The 24,123-nt window shown below is 44.1% G+C and overlaps 1 protein-coding gene across 1 annotated transcript in view; it reads right to left on the bottom strand.

Moving 5' to 3' along the window:
- The window catches only part of GNB5 (G protein subunit beta 5), a 322,810-nt gene that overhangs the window by 30,668 nt on the left and 268,019 nt on the right, over window positions 1-24,123 (bottom strand). The window contains exon 12 of the mRNA XM_085644176.1: window positions 12,573-12,739. Within this exon, the coding sequence (XP_085500302.1) occupies window positions 12,573-12,739 (167 nt within the window). The remainder of the gene's footprint in view (window positions 1-12,572; window positions 12,740-24,123) is intronic.

Below are 24,123 nucleotides of genomic sequence, written 5' to 3'. Positions count from 1 at the left end.
AACTGGTCCAAATCAGTTGTCTATTTACTTCATGGGCCAGCACCGACCCTCCCGGCTAATTGTGAGGCCACAATTGTGAGAGATAGGTTTCGATATTTAGGTATATAGGCAAGGCTGACCCATCACTTTTCCATGACCGGAACCTACTGGGCCCCTTGACACGACTGTGGAGTTATGTCCGCCATTGGTGAACGTTGCCTGTGTCACTGCTGGGTCAAGCTGCATTATTTAAAATTATGGCTCTGCCGCGGCTTCTGTATGTGCTGCAAAATACCCCGAGACGTATTTTAAATAAATCAACAGGGAAGTTAAGAATCTACTTTGGGACAGGAAACCACCTCGTATTGCAAGACCCAAGTTAGTCCGTGGGTGGTGTGACGGTGGCATTACCCTGCCAGATATCTGTGGCTATTACTGGGCTACCCACCTTTCAATTATTAATAAATGGGTGTATGGTGAGCAGCAGGACCCGGCATGTTGGATGGACAGATGGCTGATGGGTCGGGGAGGGTACAGAGAAGCACTGTACACAAAACTGCGTAGACAACAACTTACTGGTCCCACCGCTCTCACGGTTGCCATATGGCACACTACCACCACGAAACTTGGTTGGAGTAATAAATTGACACAAGTGACTCCCCTTTGGCATGCTGCGTGTTAGAAATGGGGTCTCTAGTTGGCAGAGGTAGGTACCTTTATCCAAATAGGGGTGTAGTAATAAAGCAGGATACAGTAGTTGTCTTGAGTAGATTGTTTATTGGTTACATGGATGAGGAGCCAGCTTAAAAGCAGCCAACTCCAACAGACACCAACTCAAGAATGCCAGATACACATTCTACTGTATCTAAGCAGCAATAGAACCTCTTTAAAGAAACATAATAATAAAACCTAAGTAGATATAGCAAGCTAAACAGAACAGGCTAAAACAGATTACTACATTTACCTTCCCTTCTTCTAACAACAAAAGAAACAAAGAGAAAAAAAAAATTAATTCCCTAAACCTTGCTAGTTTAATGATATTCCGGGAACTTCTCCTGGCATTACCGGAGACAAATTCCTTACTTGGAGGTAATTTACTATCAGAATTGGAGGGCAGGTGCCGGGTAGAACATTGGACTTTAGCTACCTTGCTCAAGTTCCACCAACAACCACCTTCAATTTGAATAGCATTTCCGACAATCTTGACCACCTTAACAGGTGGACCAAATTTACTTTCACCTTTGTTAACATGAATTGATTTCTTAATCTTAACAGTGTCACCGACCTTCAGAATAGACATCTTTGATCCCCTTTTTGTGTCAAAGTTAACTTTCTGTTTAGCTTGAGTAAGGGAAACATTATCTTTTACAAACGACATCAATTTACGTACATCTGACTCACTATTGATCCACTTGGACATCCACCCTGGACGAAAGGAAGTATTTGGCTTCCTTCCCCTCATTAACTCGAAAGGAGACACTTTAGTGGAAGAATGTGGGGTGGTTCTATAAAACCATATCATGCTGTTAAGTGATTTGACAACATCTTGATTGCTGGTTCCAATACGTGACAGCCTGCTTGTGGAACGAGCTCCCACTCTCCCTTCGGAAAGCGAACAACCTCCTGGCTTTCAGGAAGGAGCTGAAAACTCTGCTTTTTACTAAGTAACCTAGTGTGACTGTAGTAGGTTTTTGCCTTTGGTTCTTGTTTCTCTGGGCCACTTTGCCAAAGCGCCGGGACACCCTTCTGGGGTAGCCGTGCGCTCAAAAAGTGCGGCTTAACATTAACATAACATTAACATTTTAGCGCAATTCACACAGTCCCAAACCACCCGTTTCATCCTCTCCACAAGTCCATTTCCTTGAGGGTGATAAAGCGAACTCTTCATGTGTTTTACACCAGAGGTGGACAAAAACGATTCAAACTCCTTACTGATAAACTGTTTCCCATTGTCCGAAACGAGTATATCAGGGAACCCTTCTCTAGACCAGACTTCACTTAAAAAACAAATGATAGTTTTAGTATCAGCTTCCCTTAACTAACTTGTATTCAGGCCATTTTGATGCATAGTCTACCAAAACCAAAATAAATCTAGAATTACCACTGAGAGTCAAATAAGGTCCCATGACATCTACACCAAGCTTCGCCCAGGGACGGTCAGGACACTCAACAGGAATGAGGGGAGGAACAAAAGCATTAAGGGACTTATCAGATGACTTACATACACAACAATCCATCACAAATTCCTCAATTTCTGAGTCCATCACTGGCCACCAAAATGTGTCGCGAATGCGATGCTTAGTAAAAGAAGATCCCAAATGTCCTTCATGATCCATAATAAGAATGCCTTTCCTAAATGAATGTGGCGGAATTAATTTGTCATTCCGCAACAAAATGCCATCCTCCAAGGAAATTTCGTCTTCAACTTTAGCAAATGGTTGAAGGGAAGGTGATAGGACCTTCTCGCTAGGCCACCTACTTCTTACGAACTTACAAACATCCTGGAGAACACAATCATGAACAAAAGATTCCCTCCATTCATCCTCAGAACAGAATTTCAATTCCGGAATATCCACCCCAGCCACAAGGCAACCTTCACAATCCTCATCAATAAGTTCAGAAAAGAAAACATCATCATCATCATGGAGATTTGCACAAGGAAAATGAGAAAGAAAATCCGCTCTCCCATTTTTCCCTCCAGAGATGTGTCTGATATCGAACTGATATTGAAGCAATTTGATAACCTTTCTCATGATTCTGGGAGTACAACATTTAGTGAGGCTACCTCCCAAAATATTGACCAGTGGTTTATGATCTGTCTGAAGCATAAACCGTCTTCCCCACACATAAGACCTAAACTTCTCAATGGCCCATGCGCAAGCCAGTAACTTCCTTTCGATAACTGAGTATTGCAATTCAGGTGACCTTAGTACTCTAGAAGCGGACCCAATAGTTCTTTCAACTCCATCCACCACCTGTGTCACAGTAGCACCTAAACCTACTTGACTGGCGTCAACTGTCAAGCAACATGGTAGGCTTGGGTCAAAAGGTTTAAGGACAGAGCTCTTCTCTAAAAGGTTCTTAACCTCTTGGAAAGCCACCACACATTTGTCGCTCCACACAAACTTAGTCCCCTTTTTAAGATGATTACCGATGGGAAGGACAATCGTAGCATAGTGAGGAATAAACCTCGAATAATATTCACAAAGCCCCAGAAGTGATTTAACTCCTGTTTTATCAGTGGGGACAGCAGCATTGGAAATGGCTTCCAGTATCCCAGGTCTGGGTTTGACACCAACTTGGTTGAGAATATGACCCAAGTATTCGACTTCTGTACAAAAGAACTTACACTTTTCTAATTTTAGAACAACACCATGCTCTTGAAACAAACCTAATACTTTGTGTAATATGAGTTCATGGGAAGAGGAATCCTTTGCAAAGATGAGCACGTCATCTTGGAAAACCAACACTCCATCAACCCCTCTAAGGATGTTACTCATGACTCTTTGGAATACCGACGCAGCTGAAGCTAAGCCAAAGGGCATGCGTCGATATTGAAACGTACCTAAAGGAGAGACGAACGCCGTGAGATGACGTGACTCAGGATGCAACTCGACCTGGTGATACACGCTCGCCTAATCAAGTTTGGTGAAAAACTTTGCACCTTTAGTTGACGCAAACAGATCATTGATTTTCGGAAGAGGGTGTGAGTCACCCCAGATCTCTTTATTTAGGGATCTCAAGTCAACACAAACTCTGAGTTGACCACAACTCTTCCTAGCAACAACCAAAGGTGAAAGCCAAAGTGAAGACTCTACAGGCCCTTGCTTCTAGTCAGGGTAAGGGGGATACACTCCTAAAATAACCCCTGCTCACCCCCTTGGTAGCTTGGCACGAGCAGATAGGCTTATCTCAGAGGCAGTGTGTAAAGCATTTGTGAACACATACAGTTATACAGTGAAAACGCTACAAATGGAAACCACACCAGTTTAGAAAATTAAGTAATCTTGATCTAAACCAAAACAAGACCAAAAAACAAAAATCCACAATACAGGTATCAAGATATCCTCAAAAATAGGTTATTCACTCAAATGAAGCTTGTAGCAACAAATAACTCCACCTGGAGTTATTACGACGTCTTGACAGATGAGAACCCCAAAGAACGGCGCCGGCCACGAGGTGTGCAGCGTCAGGCCTAGAGTCAAGCAGACCCACAAAGAAATGTACCTTGGAATTGATTAAAGCAATGACGGTGCACAGCGTTGGGATGGTGATGCTACGTTGGTGCCTTCGGCGTTGGCTCCTTACAACCCCAGGGGAGGTGATGCCTCTGTTCCTTACTGCAGCACAGGGGAGGTGAGATGTCGGTTCCTTACTGTGTCGGGGAGGTGACATCACGATGTCAATGGATTTGGGAGTCACCCACGTCGAGGATCGGCTCTGTGTTGATGAAGCACCGGCGTTGCTGAGGTCGGGACTGCGGTGCGAGTCGGGAAGGTGCCTCATGGACATCATGAGCGGTGTCCTCGGCTCCAGTGCAGGCAGCGGCCTCGATGATGGCTTCGGAGTCGATGCAGCACGGCGTCAGCAGGCGTAGGGCCTACGGTGGAAGTCGGGGCGGTACGTCGTGCTCTTCACGAGTGATTCCCACGGCTTCGGTGCTGGTTACAGCGTCGCTCACCGGCGTCGGTGTTGCAGTTTCCTTCTGTAGCAGCTGAAACAGCAGTTACAGATGCAGCGAGACAGAAGGGATGAAGTCTTTGTGTCCCTGAGACTTCAGAACAGGAGGCAAGCTCAGTTTCAAGCCCTTGGATATCTTCCTCAAGATGAGAAAGCAAACAGGAAAGTCCTTTTCTCCTTTTCTTGGTAGCAAGCAGCCACTGCAGGCCAACCCAGACAGCAAACAGCACAAGGGCAGTATTCCTCCTCAGCTTCTCTGGCTCTTCTCCTTGGCGAAGGCTCCTCTTGATTACCCAGAAGTGATCTAAGAGTCTGGGGTCTGGGCCCCACTTTTTATACACACCAATCATTTGTTCTCTGAAGGTAGAGAGAGTCTGTACCCAGCCAAAACCAGTTCTGTCCTCACTGGTGCAGCTTCCTGGCAGAAGGTGGAGACAGCATTGTTGAATCTAGACCAGGCCCCTTCTGGTGAAAAGGAAATCTCCTCCCCCTACACTAAATGCAGCCCAGGTCCATTAAGCCCATCCTGACTCATCAGACTTCTGGAGCCAGAGCTCCTCTCTAGCCCCTGTCATCCAAAAGCCAGACATGCAATACACAAACCTAGCAGAGGCACACTGAATGCTTAGGCAAGAAAATACCTATTTTCTAAAAGTGGTATTTTCAAACACAGAATGAAAAAGTCACCCTCACTAAAAGATGCACTTTAACATTCTGAGTTCAGGCATACTAAACTTCAGTTTTCTACCTAGTTCCTTGGGCCAGTTATGTATATAAGGTGTTATAAACAAACTCCCCATTCTGTCCTATGGGAACAGTAGCCTTGCAATAGTGAAAAACGAAATCGGCAGTAATTCACTATCAGGACATGCCACGCACATCAGGGCATGTCCTACCTTAAACATACAATGCACCCTGCCCGCAGGGGTACCTTGGGCCTATCTTAGGGGTGACTAATATGTAGAAAAGGAAAGGTTTAGGGACTGGCAAGTGTGTGAACTTGCCAAGTCGACATGGCAGTCCCAGGCTGCACATAGACTCTGCAATGGGAGGCCTGAGTCACATTTTACAAGCTGCTTCTGTGGGTGGCACAATAGTGCTGCGAGCCCACCAGCAGCATTTGATTTACAGGCACACATAGTGCACTGTACTAGGGTCTAACAAGTAAATCAAATAAGCCAATCATGGAATCAATAATCCATAACATCATTTTACAAAGGGAGCACTTGCACTTTGGCACTGAACAGCAGTGGCAAAGTGCCCAAAGCATCTAGACCAGCAAAACAGAGTCCAACACACAGCAAAAACATAGGAGGCAAAAGCAAAAAATGGAAGGGAGACCCACGGCAATGGTGCCAGGTCTAAAACTGCAGTACTGGGCAATTTAAGTAATTACAGAGTATTCGACAAATGGGATATCATTGGTATATCGTAAGTCAAAGACTTGGTTAAGAAGGGTAAAATAGTGACGTTTGCGGACTTACAAAAAGAATATAAATTGTCCATAGGGGAAACATTCTGCTACTCACAAATCCGATATGCCTTACTGGAGGCAACCAGAGAAACAGTCGTGATCCCGGAAGCCAACCCGCTTGAGGACAGACTGGTAGCAGATCCCATGGATAGCAAAGCTATTTCACTCACCTACCGGAAAATAATTAACAATTTACCAGACCCGTTGCAAACACTATATACGCTCTGACAGGAAGATTTGGGGAATTGGAGGAAGAGGGTTGGCGTGATGCGCTATCATCCCCCGTGGCAGCAAAATATACAAAAATCTGTGAATCAAGGCCCTGTTAATGAAAGTGAGGAGCCTCATTGGATGAAGAGGTTTTTGCTCAATGCCAGCAAGGATAGCGCTCAAATACTTTATTTTGACTAGCCTGAATTATGACAAATAACAAAAGAGGCAGGTAAAGCAACTATACGCGGACAACGTAAGGATAAGGCAGATTAAATCATAATGTTGTTTCTCCTTTTGGGAGACAAGATTTTTAAATGACAGCAAGGCTGTCTGAATACCTTAAAGAGGCGTGGCCTAAAGAAAGAGGGGCCAATGCACAGTCCTGCAGGAACAACTGGGGCTCTCATCTTAGGTACCGACTACTGCACTAGCAGAAGGCACGTGTGGGTGGGCTCCGGGACAGGCTCCATCCAGCCTCTTCTACGGATTTTAAAACTTTAATAACATGATTAATGCTTGCAAATGCTCTCAACGATCTGTTATTGAACTGTGCTTATTAAATAAAATATTAAATGTATTGATGCGAAAGGCCGCAAAGTGTTTTTAATGAAATTGAATTGAGTTGAATAGCCAAAATGTTAGACCTGTTAGAGTGTAATAGTCCATGAGTGTGTCCAACATATTAGTGTCTATCAAATCAAAGGTATAGTACGAAATACACCCTACCTCTTCACCAGCGCTCTATTTTTTTTATCCCACTCTGGTTTTCTACCTTAAAAGCATTTTTCGACTATTTAATGCCAATAGATTGACAGAATTGATCATGCCATTGATTAGTGGACTGCTTCGGGCACAGATATTAATTTGAAAACAAATAAATGCAGGGTCTCTATCTCAAACCTGTGAATAAGGGAAGCAACCTTTTTAAATGTATCTACCTGGATCAGGGGGGGAAGGGAGAAGGGGAGGGTGGGAGGTAGGAAAGCATGGAGGAAGGAATAGAAGAAAGGTGGGAAGTAAGGAAAGAGAGGGAGGAAGGAGAGAGGGATTAGGAGGCAGAGGAACAGGGAAGGATGGAATGAAGTAGGAGATAAGGCAAGGAAATAAACAAACAGCCTGAGGAAATGGATACAGATTCCGGTTCCACTGTGCCTTGTCATGAGGTGCAGAGCCGTGGCCTCGTGCAGCACGAGGCCAGTGGCGTAACGAGAGGTGAAGGGGCCCCCCTGCAAGGTACACAGAGTGGCCCCCTCTGGATTAAATCTGGAGTTCTCATGCCAGAGTACTGTGCTGAGGGGGCCCCCTGCTGCTCGGGGTCTCCCCCCGTACTGTGGGGCCCTCTGTAACGCCCCTGCACAAGGCTGTGCACACCTCCCTGCGAACCGGGAAGTCATGTACCTTAAATAAATAAAAAACAAAAGTACTAATTGACATCAGTTCATCCAGTTGTCTTCGCCAGTCCACTGTTCTATTCCCAGAAGAAACCCACAGAGCCTGAAGTGACGAGCAAATGAACCTAACCAATCCTTGAGCTGCTCTCTTGCCATTTTCAGAATGAGAGCAGCACCATGATTGGCCGGTGCAGGATCAAACAACACTCGTTTTCCAAGTAGGAGCCGGTGCCTGCAGCCTGTTCGGCTGTTACACAGCTGGTATTGGTGTGGGCTGAAGTGCGCATGTTGGGCTGGCTGTCGAAACACGGCCGGCCAATCGACATGCGCGCTTTAGGTTTTCGGCAAGTCATTCCTGCTGCCAATCAGCAGCAGGAATGGCCCTGCTCCGAGATGAGACACAGTGAGTGCTCGTTAATCAATCAAATTTACGATTGCTGCAGCTGCTGCACTCGCAGCAGGCAGGGTGATGCTCCTCTGCCCTGAAGGAGGAACCGCCACTGACTGCTCATTTAAGACACTACCACTGACATACAGGCAGGGAAGCGTTACTGAGTAAAACTGATACTGTCAGAGAATAATGTCACAACCTGTGTATTGTTGGCATAGGATGTGATACAATAGCCAAAGGGCATCATAGGTGCAGAGCGTGGGCAATATACATATGAAAAAAGTGTTGGACACTGTGATGAGCCCTGGGGCATTCCACGGGTGAATGCAATGGTATGAAACTGGAATGATTGCAATGAGACACATTGGGTTCTGTCTGAGAGAAAAGACTTAAGCCCGTTCAGAACTAAATTGAACATTCCAATATCGGCAAATACAGGGGAAAGATCTCAGGGGACCAGTGCTGATGCACCTTCCTGGCTATGAACAAGGTGTCTGTACTGCACTGAGCCTTAAAATCAGACACAGTTTTGTTTAGAAGTTTATTAGTCTACATATAATTAGCCGATTGAGTGTTCATGTTTTCCCCTATAAGTTAGTCTGGAAAGGTAGAAAGGAAATGGGTCTACAGGTAGCCAATATTTCGAGGTCTTCTGCGGGTATGTTTTTGAGAAGGGGAGTAATGGACGCATGCTTCCAGCAGGCAGGCACAGTTTGTATTCAGCAAAAGGTTACATAGATTAGTCACACAGTCATCACTGAGGTTATGATAGCAGGATGACACATGTTGAAAGGTGAGACAAATGTAACCAGTGTTAGAAGGAGTTGTATCTCATTTGCAAATATTGAAATAAAAGTGGGTAGGCTTTGCTTTAGTTCTTCCATGCTGGAAAGAATACAACTGAAGGTTGTTCTACTGAGTTAAGTGGAGGAAAAATAGCATGTATGTTGCATATTTTTCCTGAAGGGAGGAAGCTAAGTAATTGTAGAGATCCTGGGAAAGGGGAATGTTGTTGCCACAGACATCTGGATTACTAAATCTTTTCACAATAGTGAAAGCTCTTTCATAAGCCTTTTACTGACTCAATTCGTGTAGCAAAATATGTTGCTCAAGTTGTGCGATCAGCATGCTGGTAATGTTTGAAAGCCCTCACATGGGGTGTTTCGTTTATATCTAGTTCAGCATGAGCAAGAACAACAAAGTCATAACGTTTTTGGATGTAGAAGTGAAGGTCCAGTTTCTGGAGGTGGATGTGATGACCAGTTCATAACAACACTGTATCGAAAACCGACAGATTAAAACAATGCGTTTCATGACACAAGTTTTCATCCACACTGTCTCAAGGAAAGTCTACCCTATGGACAATTTCTAAGGATTTGGCCAAACTTTCCATTGATAAATGACTATTTTCATCATGGTGCCATTCTCCTTGACATACTAAATGAAAAGGGATACCCTTACAAACTCCATAACAATTCGCTCAAGAGAGCCATTTGGAAGAGCAGATTGGCTGGTTAAGAGCAGTGCAGAAGGGCCGCAAGAACTGTTAAGACTGGTTCTTACAGATAAAAGAGAAGCCTAGTGGAGGCAGGAAGGACAGCCAGGCAGCATAAGGGGTCTTGTCAGGTGTTTACAGTCAGAAGAATAGCCAAGTGGGGTAAGAAAGATGCCAAAGGGCAGCATGATGGGACTAGTAGTAAATTCCGATAGTAGAGCAACCCAGTAGGGGAACAACGGGCAGGATGACAGAATGACAGGATCCACAGGGTGTTAACAGAGAAGAGTTGCCATGTGGAGAAAGAGTAGATGAGGAAGCAGCATGATGGGACTAACTTGGCGCTTGCAGAAGGGAGCGCGGGGTTGAGGACTGATGTACTTTATTTATATCAGAGTGACTGTAACCACCTTGTTGACTGCCTACCCTTTGGACCTCTGCCGGAAAACCAAATGTGACGCACCTCAAGGAAATCCGGCTAACTGGCCTATGACAAATAGACGTTTTTTAAAGCTGCAGAGGCATGTGTGGGCGTAACAGCGAATGCATTACTTGGAATTCTGTGCAATGCACTGCGATTAACTGAGATGATGTTAACGCTCTAATTCTAGGTAATATTACATGCAAAATAGACCCCTATCACTTCCTGATGACTCCTAGAATAAATCCACCCATTAGAATGGCTGTCATGCAAGTCAGTATCGACAATAGAAATAGCATTTTCTTGCGACTGTTGACAAACCAGCTTCACCACCACATCATCAAGTTTGAACGAGGTCGCCATGTTGGGTAAGGGGGACCAAAAGTACTGCAGCTCAAGCAGCCTTGTCATTGAGTTTCAATTCAGTAGCTATAACAGGGGAGGGGAACCCTCCACAAGCCAATAGGAGTACAGCAAGCATTCTGTTCTGTGAAAGCACAGGACCTGTGCCCAATCTCAACATTTGGGAAGAGCCAAAGCCGTCCTCTCAGTACAGCTTTTTGAAGTTCTTTTTCTGTTGATCACGTAAGGTCGGCCGATAGATGCGCTGTAAAGCCAGGCCTAAAAATTAATATTATTGGACAATAGCTACTGAAGCTGGTTACAAAGCAGTCTCTGTGCAAAATGACCGACTCTTTGTGACGCCAACCTAAGTTTAACTCTTACTCACACAGGTGTGCACTGATCTGAATTAGAAATAAAGCGTGTAAATCGGTCAGGTGGGTACCTGGAGAGCTGCAGAAGGATGAACATTCTGCATTAGGAGAGACAGATGTATAGTGGAAGGAATTCGCATGTAACATTCTCTGCATCTTCCAATAGTCACATCCTATTTATATTGCTACGGATTGTTGAAACAAGTCCATATAATTACTCATTACCACATTGTAAAGTGAGACTCTAATGCATACTAGGAATGTGGAGCTTCAGAGAGCGATTGACATGAGTGGAAGAAGTAGAAACGAAATTAAGAATTTTGATTTGCCAGCTGTGAGCCCAAAGGCACTTGCTGAAACCGGATACTATTATTAGCAATGGTCTTTGAATCAATCAAGCGTCAAGTTTGGTTGCTGAACAATGGAGTTTTCCATAGTGCATCATTACTGGTGAGAAGCATTCTTTGGAATAAACATGTATCCCTCACAAGATCCCAGCAGCACACAAAACTACTGGGGGAACAAAATTCAAGAAGTGACTCTTGAAACCCATCGATATCTGGAGTTAGAAAGTGTCACAGATATATGAAAACATGATTTTAGTGTGTTCGAAGAGCTTTGTAAACTCTATTAGGGTTTACTAGCTTAATACAATCTAGTCATGGCAGCAGTATAAAGAGGTTTTATACAGGTGAACGAGGAACACAAATGATATAATATAAGCTTTTCTTTTAAGTGTATAGGGCTTTCAAGTTAGACACATTTTGAAATACTGGGTTACTCAGTAAGATGCAAACATACGAAATGACACGCAATGAACCTTTAGGAACATGCGGCTGACAGGTTACAATGCATTAAAACACAGAGAGCTGTGCTAATGCCCCGGGAGGCGAGGGTGATACAGGAAGATGGGTGTGGTCGGGTTGGGCTGTGTCACGAGGACTAACAGCTGGAGGTCCGCTATACAAAAAGTCAAATGAATTTGCATAGAAAGTACACTGAAGAGTATTATGTACACAGAAGCTCGAATGAGCAGAGAGGAAGTGAGAGGCGTTGCCAGGGAGGAAGAGGAAGACTTCCCTGAGGCTTTGTGTCCTGGTGCTCGTGAAACACACAGGCTCAGCCCTCCTGGAGGAGGTGATGGGGGGTGATGGGGGGAGATGAGGGGCACTGGCGCGGGAGAGGTGTGGTGTGGTGTAGGGGCCAGAGCGGCTGACTTCAGAGCGCGGGGTCACGGTTCCATCCCCGGCAGCAGCTCAGCATTATGTGACTCTGGGCAATAGCTTACTTAATCTCCCCGACAGTCCCCAGCGCCTTGAAACACTTAAGGGTGACATGTTCGCGCTTTACAAATAGGAACTATTATAATTATTAATTATAACTACATTCAGAAGTACCACGTTCAATAAAAAGACCGGCAGAGGGTATTGATCGCTCCCATTTTAGGCTAAAAATAGCATAAACACCGGTGCCGAGAACAAGATGCCCTAAGTCACTGCACAGTGAAGAAACATTTTGGTGCAATTGGACCAGCCAGCAGTTAGCATGAGTGAACTGGCTAATCACAGCCATCTATCCATTAAATTAGGTAATAGTAAACTAATAGTAACAGGGCTTGGAATCCGTGCTAAAGAAACATCAGTTATTTTGCAGTAAACTTTGTATTAGTATATCTGTTCTTTGGCCATGGGCAAAGAAAATGAGTAGGTGTTGAGCGGACTGTGGTACTCAGGGGTTTCAAGCGTAAGAAATAACACAGAAGCTGCCTACACATCTCATGCACTGTAAGTCTGCAGAAGAAAGAGAACTTACTCTTAAGGTGTGATCCCATGAACCTGAAGAGAACGCTGTTCCATCCGGAGAGACTCGTAAGGTACTGACGCGGTTTTCATGGCCGAATAGTATCGACACTCGAGTTCCCTTTAGGACGTCCCAAACATTGATAGTGTAGTCATTGTAGCCAGCGAAAAGTAGGCGACCTAGAGTGTAAAATGGAGAAACAGGATGTGAAAAGTCTTCATGCCTCTGTCCTTTAAGGAAACATATTTGCAATCAGAATGAAGGTTTTGGTACAATGGAGATTACACTTCTGCAAGATACTGAAACATATTTATGATGTGAAGCACTTACCCTTCATCTCGCATCCTTACTCGCTTTCTGCTATGAATTTGGTTCTATGTCTAGCAATCTGTAGGAGCTGGTATCCTATTCTCTTTGTCTTCCAAGGTTAAATCGACCTGAGTTTATTTGTAGAATGTGAATAACTGTACTTAGGGTAACTTCTCCACAGTCATAAAGACTCGTAAACCAACATTTAGCTGGATTTAAGTTTCCTCTAATTGTTGCCTCCACCTGCCACTGAATGATGTCTAACCACATCCAAGTCAGGCAGCCCTACCCAGTAAGGCAGCTGTGCTATACAAGAAACTCAAATAATGCTGTCAGGTTTTAGTGTGAAAGTGTTTCGCTATAAGGAATAGACATCAATGGTGTCTGTAAGGCATGACACAGTTTAAGCTGAAATGTGCACATCACACATTATTTTTATATGTGATGGATCAAGTTATGTTTAGTTCATATATTTCTTCACCCCCACTCAAAGTCTGCCAACAAAACCAAAGTTTTAGCCTTCTTTTTTGTTTCTTGAAAAACATGTACTGCACACCTTCACTGAAAACGATAAAGTACCAGTTCCGGATTACCAACTAGGCAAAGTAGGCACCAGCCTACGGGCCCCACTCCTTTTAGGGGTCCCGTGACAAGGGATCAAAATAATATTGATTTGAAATTGAAAGAAAATTACAATCAACCTTTCATAAATATTGTTTACAAAAGATAGAAAACCATGAATCAACTCAAAGAAACGAAAACTTTACACAAAAGACTATAGAGAAAATACCGTATTACTAGGGGTGGGCGGAATTTGCGGAATTAACCTTCGCAAATTATCGCGAGAATGTTTAAAATTATCGCAAACAAGCAGAAATATCGCGAAGATGCGGAAGTTTTTTTCCGGCATGTTCGCGAGATTTTCTGCATGGTTGCGGGTCGCCAACTTACCCATGTGGTTGCTTGCGGGCGCGGCCATCTTGTTTTGAGTTGTTCTCGCGGTGCATGATCGCGAGAAGAAAGACGTGATCGCGCGACGCATGACGTCACTGCGGGCGCGAACTGTCGCGAGACAGCGCAAATGGCTAAAAACAATACAACATCTCATGGAGAACGCGACCGGATCAAGAAAACTCGTCGGCGAACGCAGGGATTCAGGTAAGGCGATCGCGCGCGCGCGAGAATGTATCATTTTACAGCGCGAGCAAGAAACAAATTATCGCCAAGCTGCGGAAACCGGAATTTTTGACATTTTCGCGCTCTCCGCGGAACGCAAAAATGTCAAATTATCGCAATTTCCGCGAACGGAACGAAATTTTTGCCCAGGCCTACGTATTACCCATTAAAAATTTAAAGAAGATAAACCAGAGACATCAGAGTCAGTTTGTAAAAAATCCGGTGCATTGGGTATTAGTAGATGGTTTGAACATTTCGACTGCCTAGGGGCCTCCACATGGTTTATTCCGGCACTGTAAAGCACCCAGCATGCTGATAGAAAAAATAAATGGAACATTTTGAAAAATGTGTTCATAATAATTGAATCAGTACCTGTGCTTTCGGTTTGTTTTCATCAATGCAGTTCACTGATCTGCGCTGGTAGGGCTGTGGCTTCTGCCCTCTGCTAACCCCAAGGTAACAGATCAATAATGCTACAAGTCATTGTGAATTTCTTATTTCTTTCTTTCTGCACCATAAAGACTTGGTCTGGCCGTGAAGTGAAGCTTGCACTATTGGGAACTTCCTTGTGGTTATACAAGGTCTAGAAGTATATTTTTCAGGTTCCTTCAGCACATAGCCATGTTCTCATTTCACCCGTGTTTTCCACGCAGCTTGTGATCACTCATAAAAATGATGAATATAAGTCTTGGTTTCATGTAAATGACATAGTTTTTTTTAAAGCAATATAGGATGGATAAGTGAAAATGGATTATGATGAGTGCTGTTTTAATTTTAATAGTCTTTGTGTTAGACGTCAATGTAAAGTATTTCAATGATTTGAATATACTTCTCAGGCTGTACTGGACATTCTTGACAGAGAGAAGGCCTCTGTTATATTTTAGTTGTCAATCCGCCAAGCTGTTGGCGTGGCATAGCCTCACCGCCAACACCCAGCCCACCAACCAAAGTCTAGAGTTCCCTGCCAAATGGATAGGAAATATTCACCAAAACTACTTCTGTCAACTTTTGCCTGCTCAATGCCACCCAGCCCACCATGACATGCACCATTGTGGACCAGGTGGCATGTATTTTGATTTCTTAGAAAAATGTCTCCACTCCCAAAGAAGGGTATGTTTTGGGAAAATTAAAAGTAAATGCCTTTGAAATGCAGACTTAGGGGAACATTTTCTGTTTTTTCCCTCCATGTAAATAAGCAGCAGACAAGTGATCAGAAGGCCCTCTCAAAATGGCCAGGCCTTCATAGGCCATTTCTTGAAGGTTGGAGGCACTGACCTTGGGGAAACAGCTGTTTTTAACAGTTAAGTGAGGCTGTTAACCCCTTAAGTTTCACAGATTTTTCAGTTCTCTTGAAGTTTACTAGCTGATGGAATCAACCTCATTTCAGATGTCTTAATATTTTCACCAATTCTATTTTGAAAGAGTAACTAACAGTCTTGTTATGGATACCCCCGTACACATTTGTTGTTACAAACTACTAGGTTCCCAGTTGTAATCTTGTATGTGAACATTTTATGAACTATTTTGAGGACTAGCAAGTTACTTCTGAGTACCAGATTGTTAAATCAAGTACACAAAAGTCTGGGTCGAAACTGAGGTGGCATGGGGACCAAAAGAATGATGGGATGGGATGCCTCCCGAGCGATTGCTAGTGGTTAGACTTATTGCAAGCATCCTCCCACCACCTTTTGTGTGTTTGGTACCACATCATTCAATACACGAATGAACTATATAGATACGTGCGTTCCGTTAATTTCAGTTAAATACACATAGGGCAAGATAATAAATAAAAAAAATGCACTCAAAATATCCTCCTTCAACATCCTAAACGCGTGGCTGTTTGGGTTCTTTGTGTGAATACGTCGCTGTATTTATCCATATCTTTACTTGCCAAAACTGTTAGCAAGGAAGAAGCCGCAGCTCACCATTTGGCACCGGCTCATGTTAATTTTACACCTAGGAGCCTCTAATAACCCTTGCTTCTTCTGTATTATAGTTTCATTTTCTGAAGACAGGTGTAGTCAGAATATGCAAATATTTCTCATCACTCAAGGGGTGGAAGGATAAGGCAGGGAATATACCCAGGCTCTATGTGCCAAAAACACACGTGTTCTCATTTATTTGGGATTCAAAAAAATTAATTAAATTAGATTTCTCCTACAAGCTGGCGATGTGAAGCTATCAACTGACATTTATTTTCTTCTCTGCAACCTGCTATTTACTTAATTTCTCTGTCAAAAATAGTCATGGATTTCAACTCGAATTTCGGCGGTAATTGTGTGGAAAGTTCTAGGAGAGTTTTGCCGCATAGTAACTACTGAATTCCTTCGTATGGCAAAAAAAGGTGTGTGTGTGTTTTAAAAAAACATTATTTTTAGGCCAAGCTGTTCTATGTCATATTCTCCCTTGGTGCACCATTATCACTGTATTTCTCTTCCTTGTCATAGTGCTAAAAATAAGGGTGGCCCGACCCCAGTAGACACCTTTTACTTCTACACAACTTGCAAGTTCTTTCCCAGTGGGAGGGTATATCCAGGCCACGGTAAGCATGGCTCCTGTGTGAGACTGTCCCTGGCTGCCTCCTGCCTCATTGCCGGACTGGCACGCAGCGAAAGACAGTTGAGGGTTGTTAACGCTGTTACTTGGATTTCTTCTGCCTGGGGTGGTGTAAAAGTAAAAGCGAGGGACTCCTCACACCCTCCGAAGCGAAGAATCAGGCTTCTGCCCCCTTTACCAGTGGTTTGAGTTGGGCTCTTGATATTTACCATGAGGCGCCTCCACGTGGCCTCTCTGGAAATATTGCACTCCCTGACATATGTTCTGCTCCTCTCCTAGCAGGCTACCCGTCCCCATGAACGCGCAGGCGTCGCGAGCGCTGGAGCGGCCCCATCATGGCCAGCAGGCCGCCACCTAGACTGGACATCATTCAGGATCTCACTGTGCTTGACTTCCTCTTTTAGCAAAATGTATATGATGCACCTGGAAGTGTTTGGCCATCCAGGAGTGAGTACATCAAGCGCTCTCTGGGAAGTAGTGTCTAGAGAGTATAAAACAGGGCATCGTCAATCGACTCCTGCTCGTTACTGTGCTGGTGATGCAGTCTGCATACGCGTGGCTTCCAAGTACTGGAGGGATTCTCATCTGCTTTGCATGGAGGAATGCAGGGGCTGGTCCAAATTCTACTCCCAAAGCTGTTCTCTGATTTCTTCAGAGAGGGGTTGTGACTCACCCTCTTCAGGGGACAGCAGAGGTCACGGGGAATATGGAGTGAGGCACTGGGAGTATGCCAAAACAAGACCTTCCCGCTCAGCGCTCACTGGTCTCCAGGAACCAGGACTCCTCTGGAACCACGGGGTCCCTGTGGGTTGCCTCCACGGCTCTGGTACCTCTTCCTACTGTTAACCCTACAAATACCTCCTTCCCAGCCAGTGCATGGCACAGGCATGACGACCTCCACCTCAAAATAAAACTGCTTTACATGTTCACGATCATAGCCAATTTCGCACAATTTCAAGAATGTCTACTCCATGGTGTCTGATGGACACACCTTGACCCCAACAACTACCTGGCGTACTGGGACATAATTTAGGATGTTTCACAGAATCTCAGAAACGGACAGTTTAGAATTCTCCAAAATGAGTAAATGGCCACTCTCAAGTTAATCTAGATGGGTCTATGTCGCTCTACATTGCTAGACATGATGACATGACGGCACACATACTCTGGGCCTGCCTACTATGCAAATATGGAGGGTGGCCCAATCAAGATCGAATGCGGTGATAAGCCAATCCATAAACTTTATCTCAGAGCTTATGCCGTACAGGGAGTAGATTCCATTATGACATTTAGTGCATACAGAGAAGAGACTGGTACGCATACTTCGTATGTTTTTGCTGATGGAGAATATTGTATTGCAAATCAAGACAGTTCACTGATCTCAGGATATTGGGAAGAACTTTGTTGCATTAATGAACCCTGGAAAGATAAACCTTACAACCCAGATGCCAGCCAGCTGCTGTTAAAAAGTTGTGGGATCAATACCTCACTTTTACATACTGAGCTCAACACAGGATGGCGTAAGCTACCTGTGTAAGACGTGAGGTACCTGTGTAGGAAATATAGAAAATGCACAGAATCACAATTTTTTTAATATTAACAAAATGGTATATAAGGATCTAGGTCAAAGATGCGATTGGTGGCTGAAGGGTCTCTCTGGTACTTTAAGCTCGAGTTTAAAGTGTTTTGCTGGCACCTATATCGACTTGGTGAAAGATGCATTTTGGCTGCACAATAAAATGGTGCCGATATTTGGGTCCCGAAAGAGGCATTTTTACATTAATTGAAAGGCTACTGCATTACATCAGAACTTGTACAATGTAAACACATTTGAAGATTTGAATAATGATCTCAAGATAAACAACGATTGCTAGCCGGTCTGGCTTCAAGGCGGAAGCACATACAACGACAGACATACACCACTGATGCTTGCAGGTGGTAATGCATTAAAAACAGACTTATTTGATTTACCTAGTCACACCCACTTTCTACAGCTGTGCTATTTATCTTGCTATGCATACAAAGTGCAGGTACTTTTTCATATTCCACAAGACTATAGGAGTGAGTTGCAAAGAACAGTGGGTATGCATGCATCATGCATAGAGATCAATACCTAGATGCACAGTAGGTGCACACCCTCAGTGCATAACACACTCATTCTGACATTGATGGGGCTTATGCAAAAGCGTATGCACTCTGTACGTACAGCAAAGGTAAAGAATACCCTATCTGTCTAAAATAGGGTTTTTTCAGGGCAAAGACCAAAAAGGCTTTCCTTGAGAGCTGGACTGATCAAAAGTGTGCACTCTCCAAAATCAATGCTTAGTTTGAGCTGGTGGTTTCCAGTGCTCAGCACCGGCACTTAATCATCAACACCAAAACTTTTCTTGAGCACCAGTTAAGGACCCATTTATTTATTAATTATGGGGCAATTAAAAGTGATTTGCCCAGAATCACAGGATGTTGAGCCGACAGCAAGACTCAAACCTGGTTCACCAACTCCGAAGTCGGCAGCTCTGGTCATTACGCCACATCCTCTCCCCACTTTCATGGTTAGTACTTGGCTCTGTTTTTGGGGTGCTGACAGGAGTCAGCTGGTGCAAAGTGCCTTCTGATGAGAGCCCCAGCACTTATTTTTTTTGTGCAAATTATCACTGTCCAAAATGTTGGGATGCAACACCAAGAATGAGGTTTGCAGGCAGCGACAGCCGTAAGACTGGGAGAAGACTTCGAGAAAATGATACAAAGCAGACCTAGACTGAAGAGTTTGAGGGAACAGAGGTAGCTGCAGAGGTGGATAAAGGGGAGCTACGGATTCCCAAGAGGGGCAAGGACAGTCGATAGAACTGAGGTGGAGGGCGAAGAGCTCCAGTGAGGAGTGTAGAGGAGGCAGTAGGGGAAGTTGGAGGGGACTCAGGTGAAGGGAGTGGATAGATGGGGAGGAAGCCGAGCTTCATTAAGTGGGGAGGGGAAGAGAGCCTGGCGAAGCTCCAGTGAGGGAAGAAGTGAAGATAGCGGGTGGAGCTCCGATTGCTGGCCAAGGGCTCAATGCTTAGTTGGCATTTTGGACTACTACAGTATTTGCTCCCTTCTTGAGCGAGCATTCACAAAGGCTGAATTTGTAGGAATAGTGTGGTTGCAAATACCCACCCACTGCAAAAGCTGAATGTGGTGGACTGGGATGTGCCTTCAATTGTGGGCTTTGGAAAATGTGCCCAGTGTAGCTATAACACTCGGATCCTTCTACTAGTGATCTACGGTAATTTGTATTTGCCTTTTGCTGCTAACGTGTTCTTCAATGTTTGATAAAAAGTAAGTGTGAATTGACAAAAATACACAAAAATACGTGTGCTTCTAAAGAATGTATGCAAGCCTTGGTCAATTCTAAGAGAAGTCCTGCCCTTTCGTATAATGTACGGGCTTATGTAAAACTTTTGTCAAACTTTTCTCCCAGCACGTACACTTCCCAGGAAATTCAGTCAACAGTTTATTGTAAATTTGGCAATACTGCTCTTTCAAATACTTTGGCAATTTGATTCTGCTTGTCTTCTTGGATTTACAGTGTATTTCAAATCGAACTCCTTTTCCTTGACATCCTTGGAGTCATCCTCCACCACTCTAGGTATCAGGTGGAATAAGAGGTTTTTGAGACCTATCATATCAGTGCACGGTGACTTTTCTTTTTGATGCATTGGCAGTGTAGTGTAACCTGTGAAGCACATACATGTTCAACACTGATTTCACATATAAGGGGGCCGATTAAGATGGAGGATCACCATCATCGGTTTAAATTCCGACCGGCTGATTATGTATCATCCGGTCAGAATTGAAGCTGGCCGGCCATTCTGGCTTGATTCTGACTGACTCAAGAAGCTTGTCGGCCAGTTGGAACTGGCTTGTAATCCCAAAGGGCAGGCCTTTCCACCTTTGGGATTACGATGCACGGTTTCCATGTCGGACAGCATGTTTGGGGGCCCCTAGCAGGGCCTCCTTATATGTGCGGCCTCTGCCTAAGGTGCCTGCCATGGGGTGCAGGGATGAACAGCACCTCCCATTTCCCTATCCCCTATCCCATAGGGAAATGTAGGAATGTGACGGAACAGTGTTCGCTCGTATACTAATTAGGCAGTTGGGACTGCCGACCGGAGGTCAATCAGTTGCAGACTTAAATCAGCCTGACATCGTAATTAGGTCCTTTGTGTTCTTGTCCGTTTGCTTTCTGTGACTCTATGATCCGCTCTGCTTTTGGAGATGCTTCTTTGTCTACCATGCTCATATTCTATCTTTCCACTACTTTAGCCAAGGTGTTTCATTCTCTCTTCTGCACGGCATTTCTCGATCTGGATTTGTTAGTACACCCCATGGGGTATACAGTCCAGGACACGAATCACAGGATGAGCTTCAGGCTAGCAGCAGCGGTACATGAAATCCGGTGCCACAGGACAAACCACATTCAAGAGGCCACGCGGTGCATCTTTTGGGGCCATTCAAGACTGTGCTGTACACTGGACAATAATAAAAACAAATCTCAGTTATGGGCAGGTGTTGCCTTTTTCCTTCCAAAGATGGCAGATTGGAACCTACTATAGTAAATTATCTCTAAAAAAGAGTGGGGGTCCAAGGGATGTAGTTTAGCGACTCAAACAGTTCTCAATCCCTAATCCAGCACATGTATACACAGTAGAAGAACTGAGAGTCCAAAGAATGTTTAGCAACAATAGTGTAACCACTCTACAAATATCGAACAAGGTGTTTGCTGGTGTCAACAAAGTACACAATGTGTCCATGAGTGTATGTACACGTAAACAAAGTTCCCATCACCCACGACAAGTGGCTTGCTTCATCATTTGGGAACCGGGGAACTTGACCAAGGAACCATCTTCTACCAGATTGATGTAGATATTGGTTCGATGGATGTCCCAAATGTGTAACTGGATCAAAGGGGCCACAAGCGTAATGATAGTGGGTGATGTATGCAGTGCAAGTGATAAAGAAAAAGTGATTTAAAATTGGTTGTCAAGATACAATTATGTGTTTATTCTAGTGCTACCTTCATACCAAGTTAAAACTAAACAGTGCTATACAGTTCAAACAAATAACTGTGTTCTTAAAGACTGGTCTACATGTTTCAGCTCTTGGATATACTCTATCCCAGCTTTCGTCAGGACCAGAAAGCTACTGCATATTAACGGTGTAGTGAATACAAAAAAACTCAAAGACATACAACCTGGACCATGATCTTGGTACAGGTAAATACCTGTAAAAGCAACAACAGTGGTCAATGCAAACAGAGTGGTGACATGTTACAAAAACCGCATCCACAATGAAATGTCGATTTTAGTTCAGAATTACCAAATAGTGTAATAAATAATTCTACGTCCATCACCGCAAGTGAAACGTTAGAATTGTAACTCACCCGAATTACACTGGGTATGTGCCTCACCCCACCCGGCAACTGCTCAGGTATAGGAGGCACCGCTCTAAGGAAAAAGTACTAGCGTAAAACATTACATAACAAATGCTAGTAAAACATTTAAAACATTAGTACATTGCGCGCAACCCTTAAAAACAGACAAGGCAGGAAATTCACGGTCGACTGAGCGTCGAAAGACGGTTGTCAGCAAACATGTCTCTGTTATAAACAGACGAAGTGCCCATGCAGTTGGTTAAAGCACTATCATTTCTCTACCCCAAAGTCTACTGCTATACTGCGTTATTTAAAAGCCAGTGACTGATGTGTGTGGTACCGGAGAGTGAACAGTGAAAAATCCACAATACGGCATTTCCTTAGTCAAAGGTTTCCTGTTCGGTATTCTAAGGAAGACCCCAGAACTAAGCCAAGAAATTAACCAGGGACTCAAGGCACCGTTATCATATTAACAGATGTTGATTAATAAAGTTACGGGTACTGCACCAGACCTAGTCAGTTTATATCTGTCCACCTACCTCTCCGTCGGTACCTCTCGCGGTGTATGAGCGAGAAGGGGAGGTGTACTACAGCAGTAGGGAATCCCATTTGAAGAGTCGCCGCGCGTCACTACTGACATGCGCGGTCGGCGGCTCCAAGCTGTCCCTTGCTGATGACGGCGCGGCATTGTGGCATAGACGCAATGCGCATCGGGAAATGTAGTTTATTATGATTTATAAGGAGATTGCTTCCCGAAACAATGATAACTTAGTGCCATATGCTCATAGATGATTGTGCTTTTTGATCTATGTGCAAAGGCTACGTGGTTAGCGTGTATTATATCTAACTTAAATGTGGTGGATGTTATCGTATTCCACAAATAAACCACGTAGTCAAATTACAAATAGGCATTCTAAAAGTGTAACTCATGATCTCAACCCGGGTGTTTAAGCAAATTCTTATTAACGACCCGTCAGTTTAAAGCGAGGTCCATGGTATTTGGTCATTCAGACCTACACAGTCGCTATGCATTTTGAACACCCATTTCTGTTCCCTTATGAAGAGGAACTTGTGGATATCTGTAACGTGAGGTGGAATAAAGGGTTGTTCTAAGATTACCCAGCGCAGATCTTCTGGTCTGTGATTGTGGGACAAAAAATGGCTAGTTAATCTGGTCGCTTGTTTTTTACACCTGATGGTACTTTTATGTTCGCTGATACGGACCTTTATCTTACGTGTGGTCATCCCTATGTATCTAAGTGAACAGGGGCACGTGATTTGGTAAATTACCCGATCAGAGTTACAATTGGTGTGCCGTCGTAGGATCCAGGGTTTCTCTAACCCTAAATCAACAGATTTGGTTAACTGTGTCTGTGGGCAGGCTGTGCAAGAGCCACATGGATAGTGGCCTTGTACTGGTGGTAAGTCCCATAAGGTAGATGTTGTCCCTTTGTCTTTGGCCCTCGGTCTTGTGTGTACCAAATTGTCGCGCAGATTCGTACCTCTCTTGAAAGAGAACAAAGGTAGTGGTATCTCTGTGTTTCCCACATTGAGGATGCGCCAGTGTTTCCGCACCGACTTCTGGACACTATTTGATAGTGTACTAAAGGTGGTGACAAAAGTCATTCTTGTAAGTGGTGCCTTAACTGCCGGGGGCTCTAAGAGAGCGTCCCTGTTATTGTTTGACGCCCGTTTCCAGGCTTGTTTGACTAAATGTGTAGGGTATTTCCTGACTTGCAGTTGCCTTGAGAGTGCCTCAGCATGATGCTGGAAATTACCCAAATCTGAACAGTTCCTACGGATCCGCAGGAACTGCCCTACTGGAAGATTGTGTCGTAGGGACTTGGGATGATGACTTTGGAAACTAAGCAATGAGTTTTTTGTCTGAGGTTTTTTGTATAGTTCACTTCCCAGCGTCTATGTATCTCTTCCAGCATGCAATCTGTGCCTGAAAGGGATTGTGTGCTAACCAGCCAGAATCCCTTTCAGGCACAGATTGCATGCTGGAAGAGATACATAGACGATATCCTAGTGGTATGGCATGGGTCAGTAGCCACTTTGCTAGATTTCCACTCTTGGCTTAATGCTCAAAACAATTTTTTGAGATTCACAGTA

Source organism: Triturus cristatus, chromosome 3_1 (assembly GCF_964204655.1).
Source record: "Triturus cristatus chromosome 3_1, aTriCri1.1, whole genome shotgun sequence".
Taxonomy (NCBI): domain Eukaryota; kingdom Metazoa; phylum Chordata; class Amphibia; order Caudata; family Salamandridae; genus Triturus; species Triturus cristatus.
The sequence above is the reverse complement of the archived record's forward strand: the minus strand, read 5'-3'. Positions and strand labels throughout refer to the sequence as shown.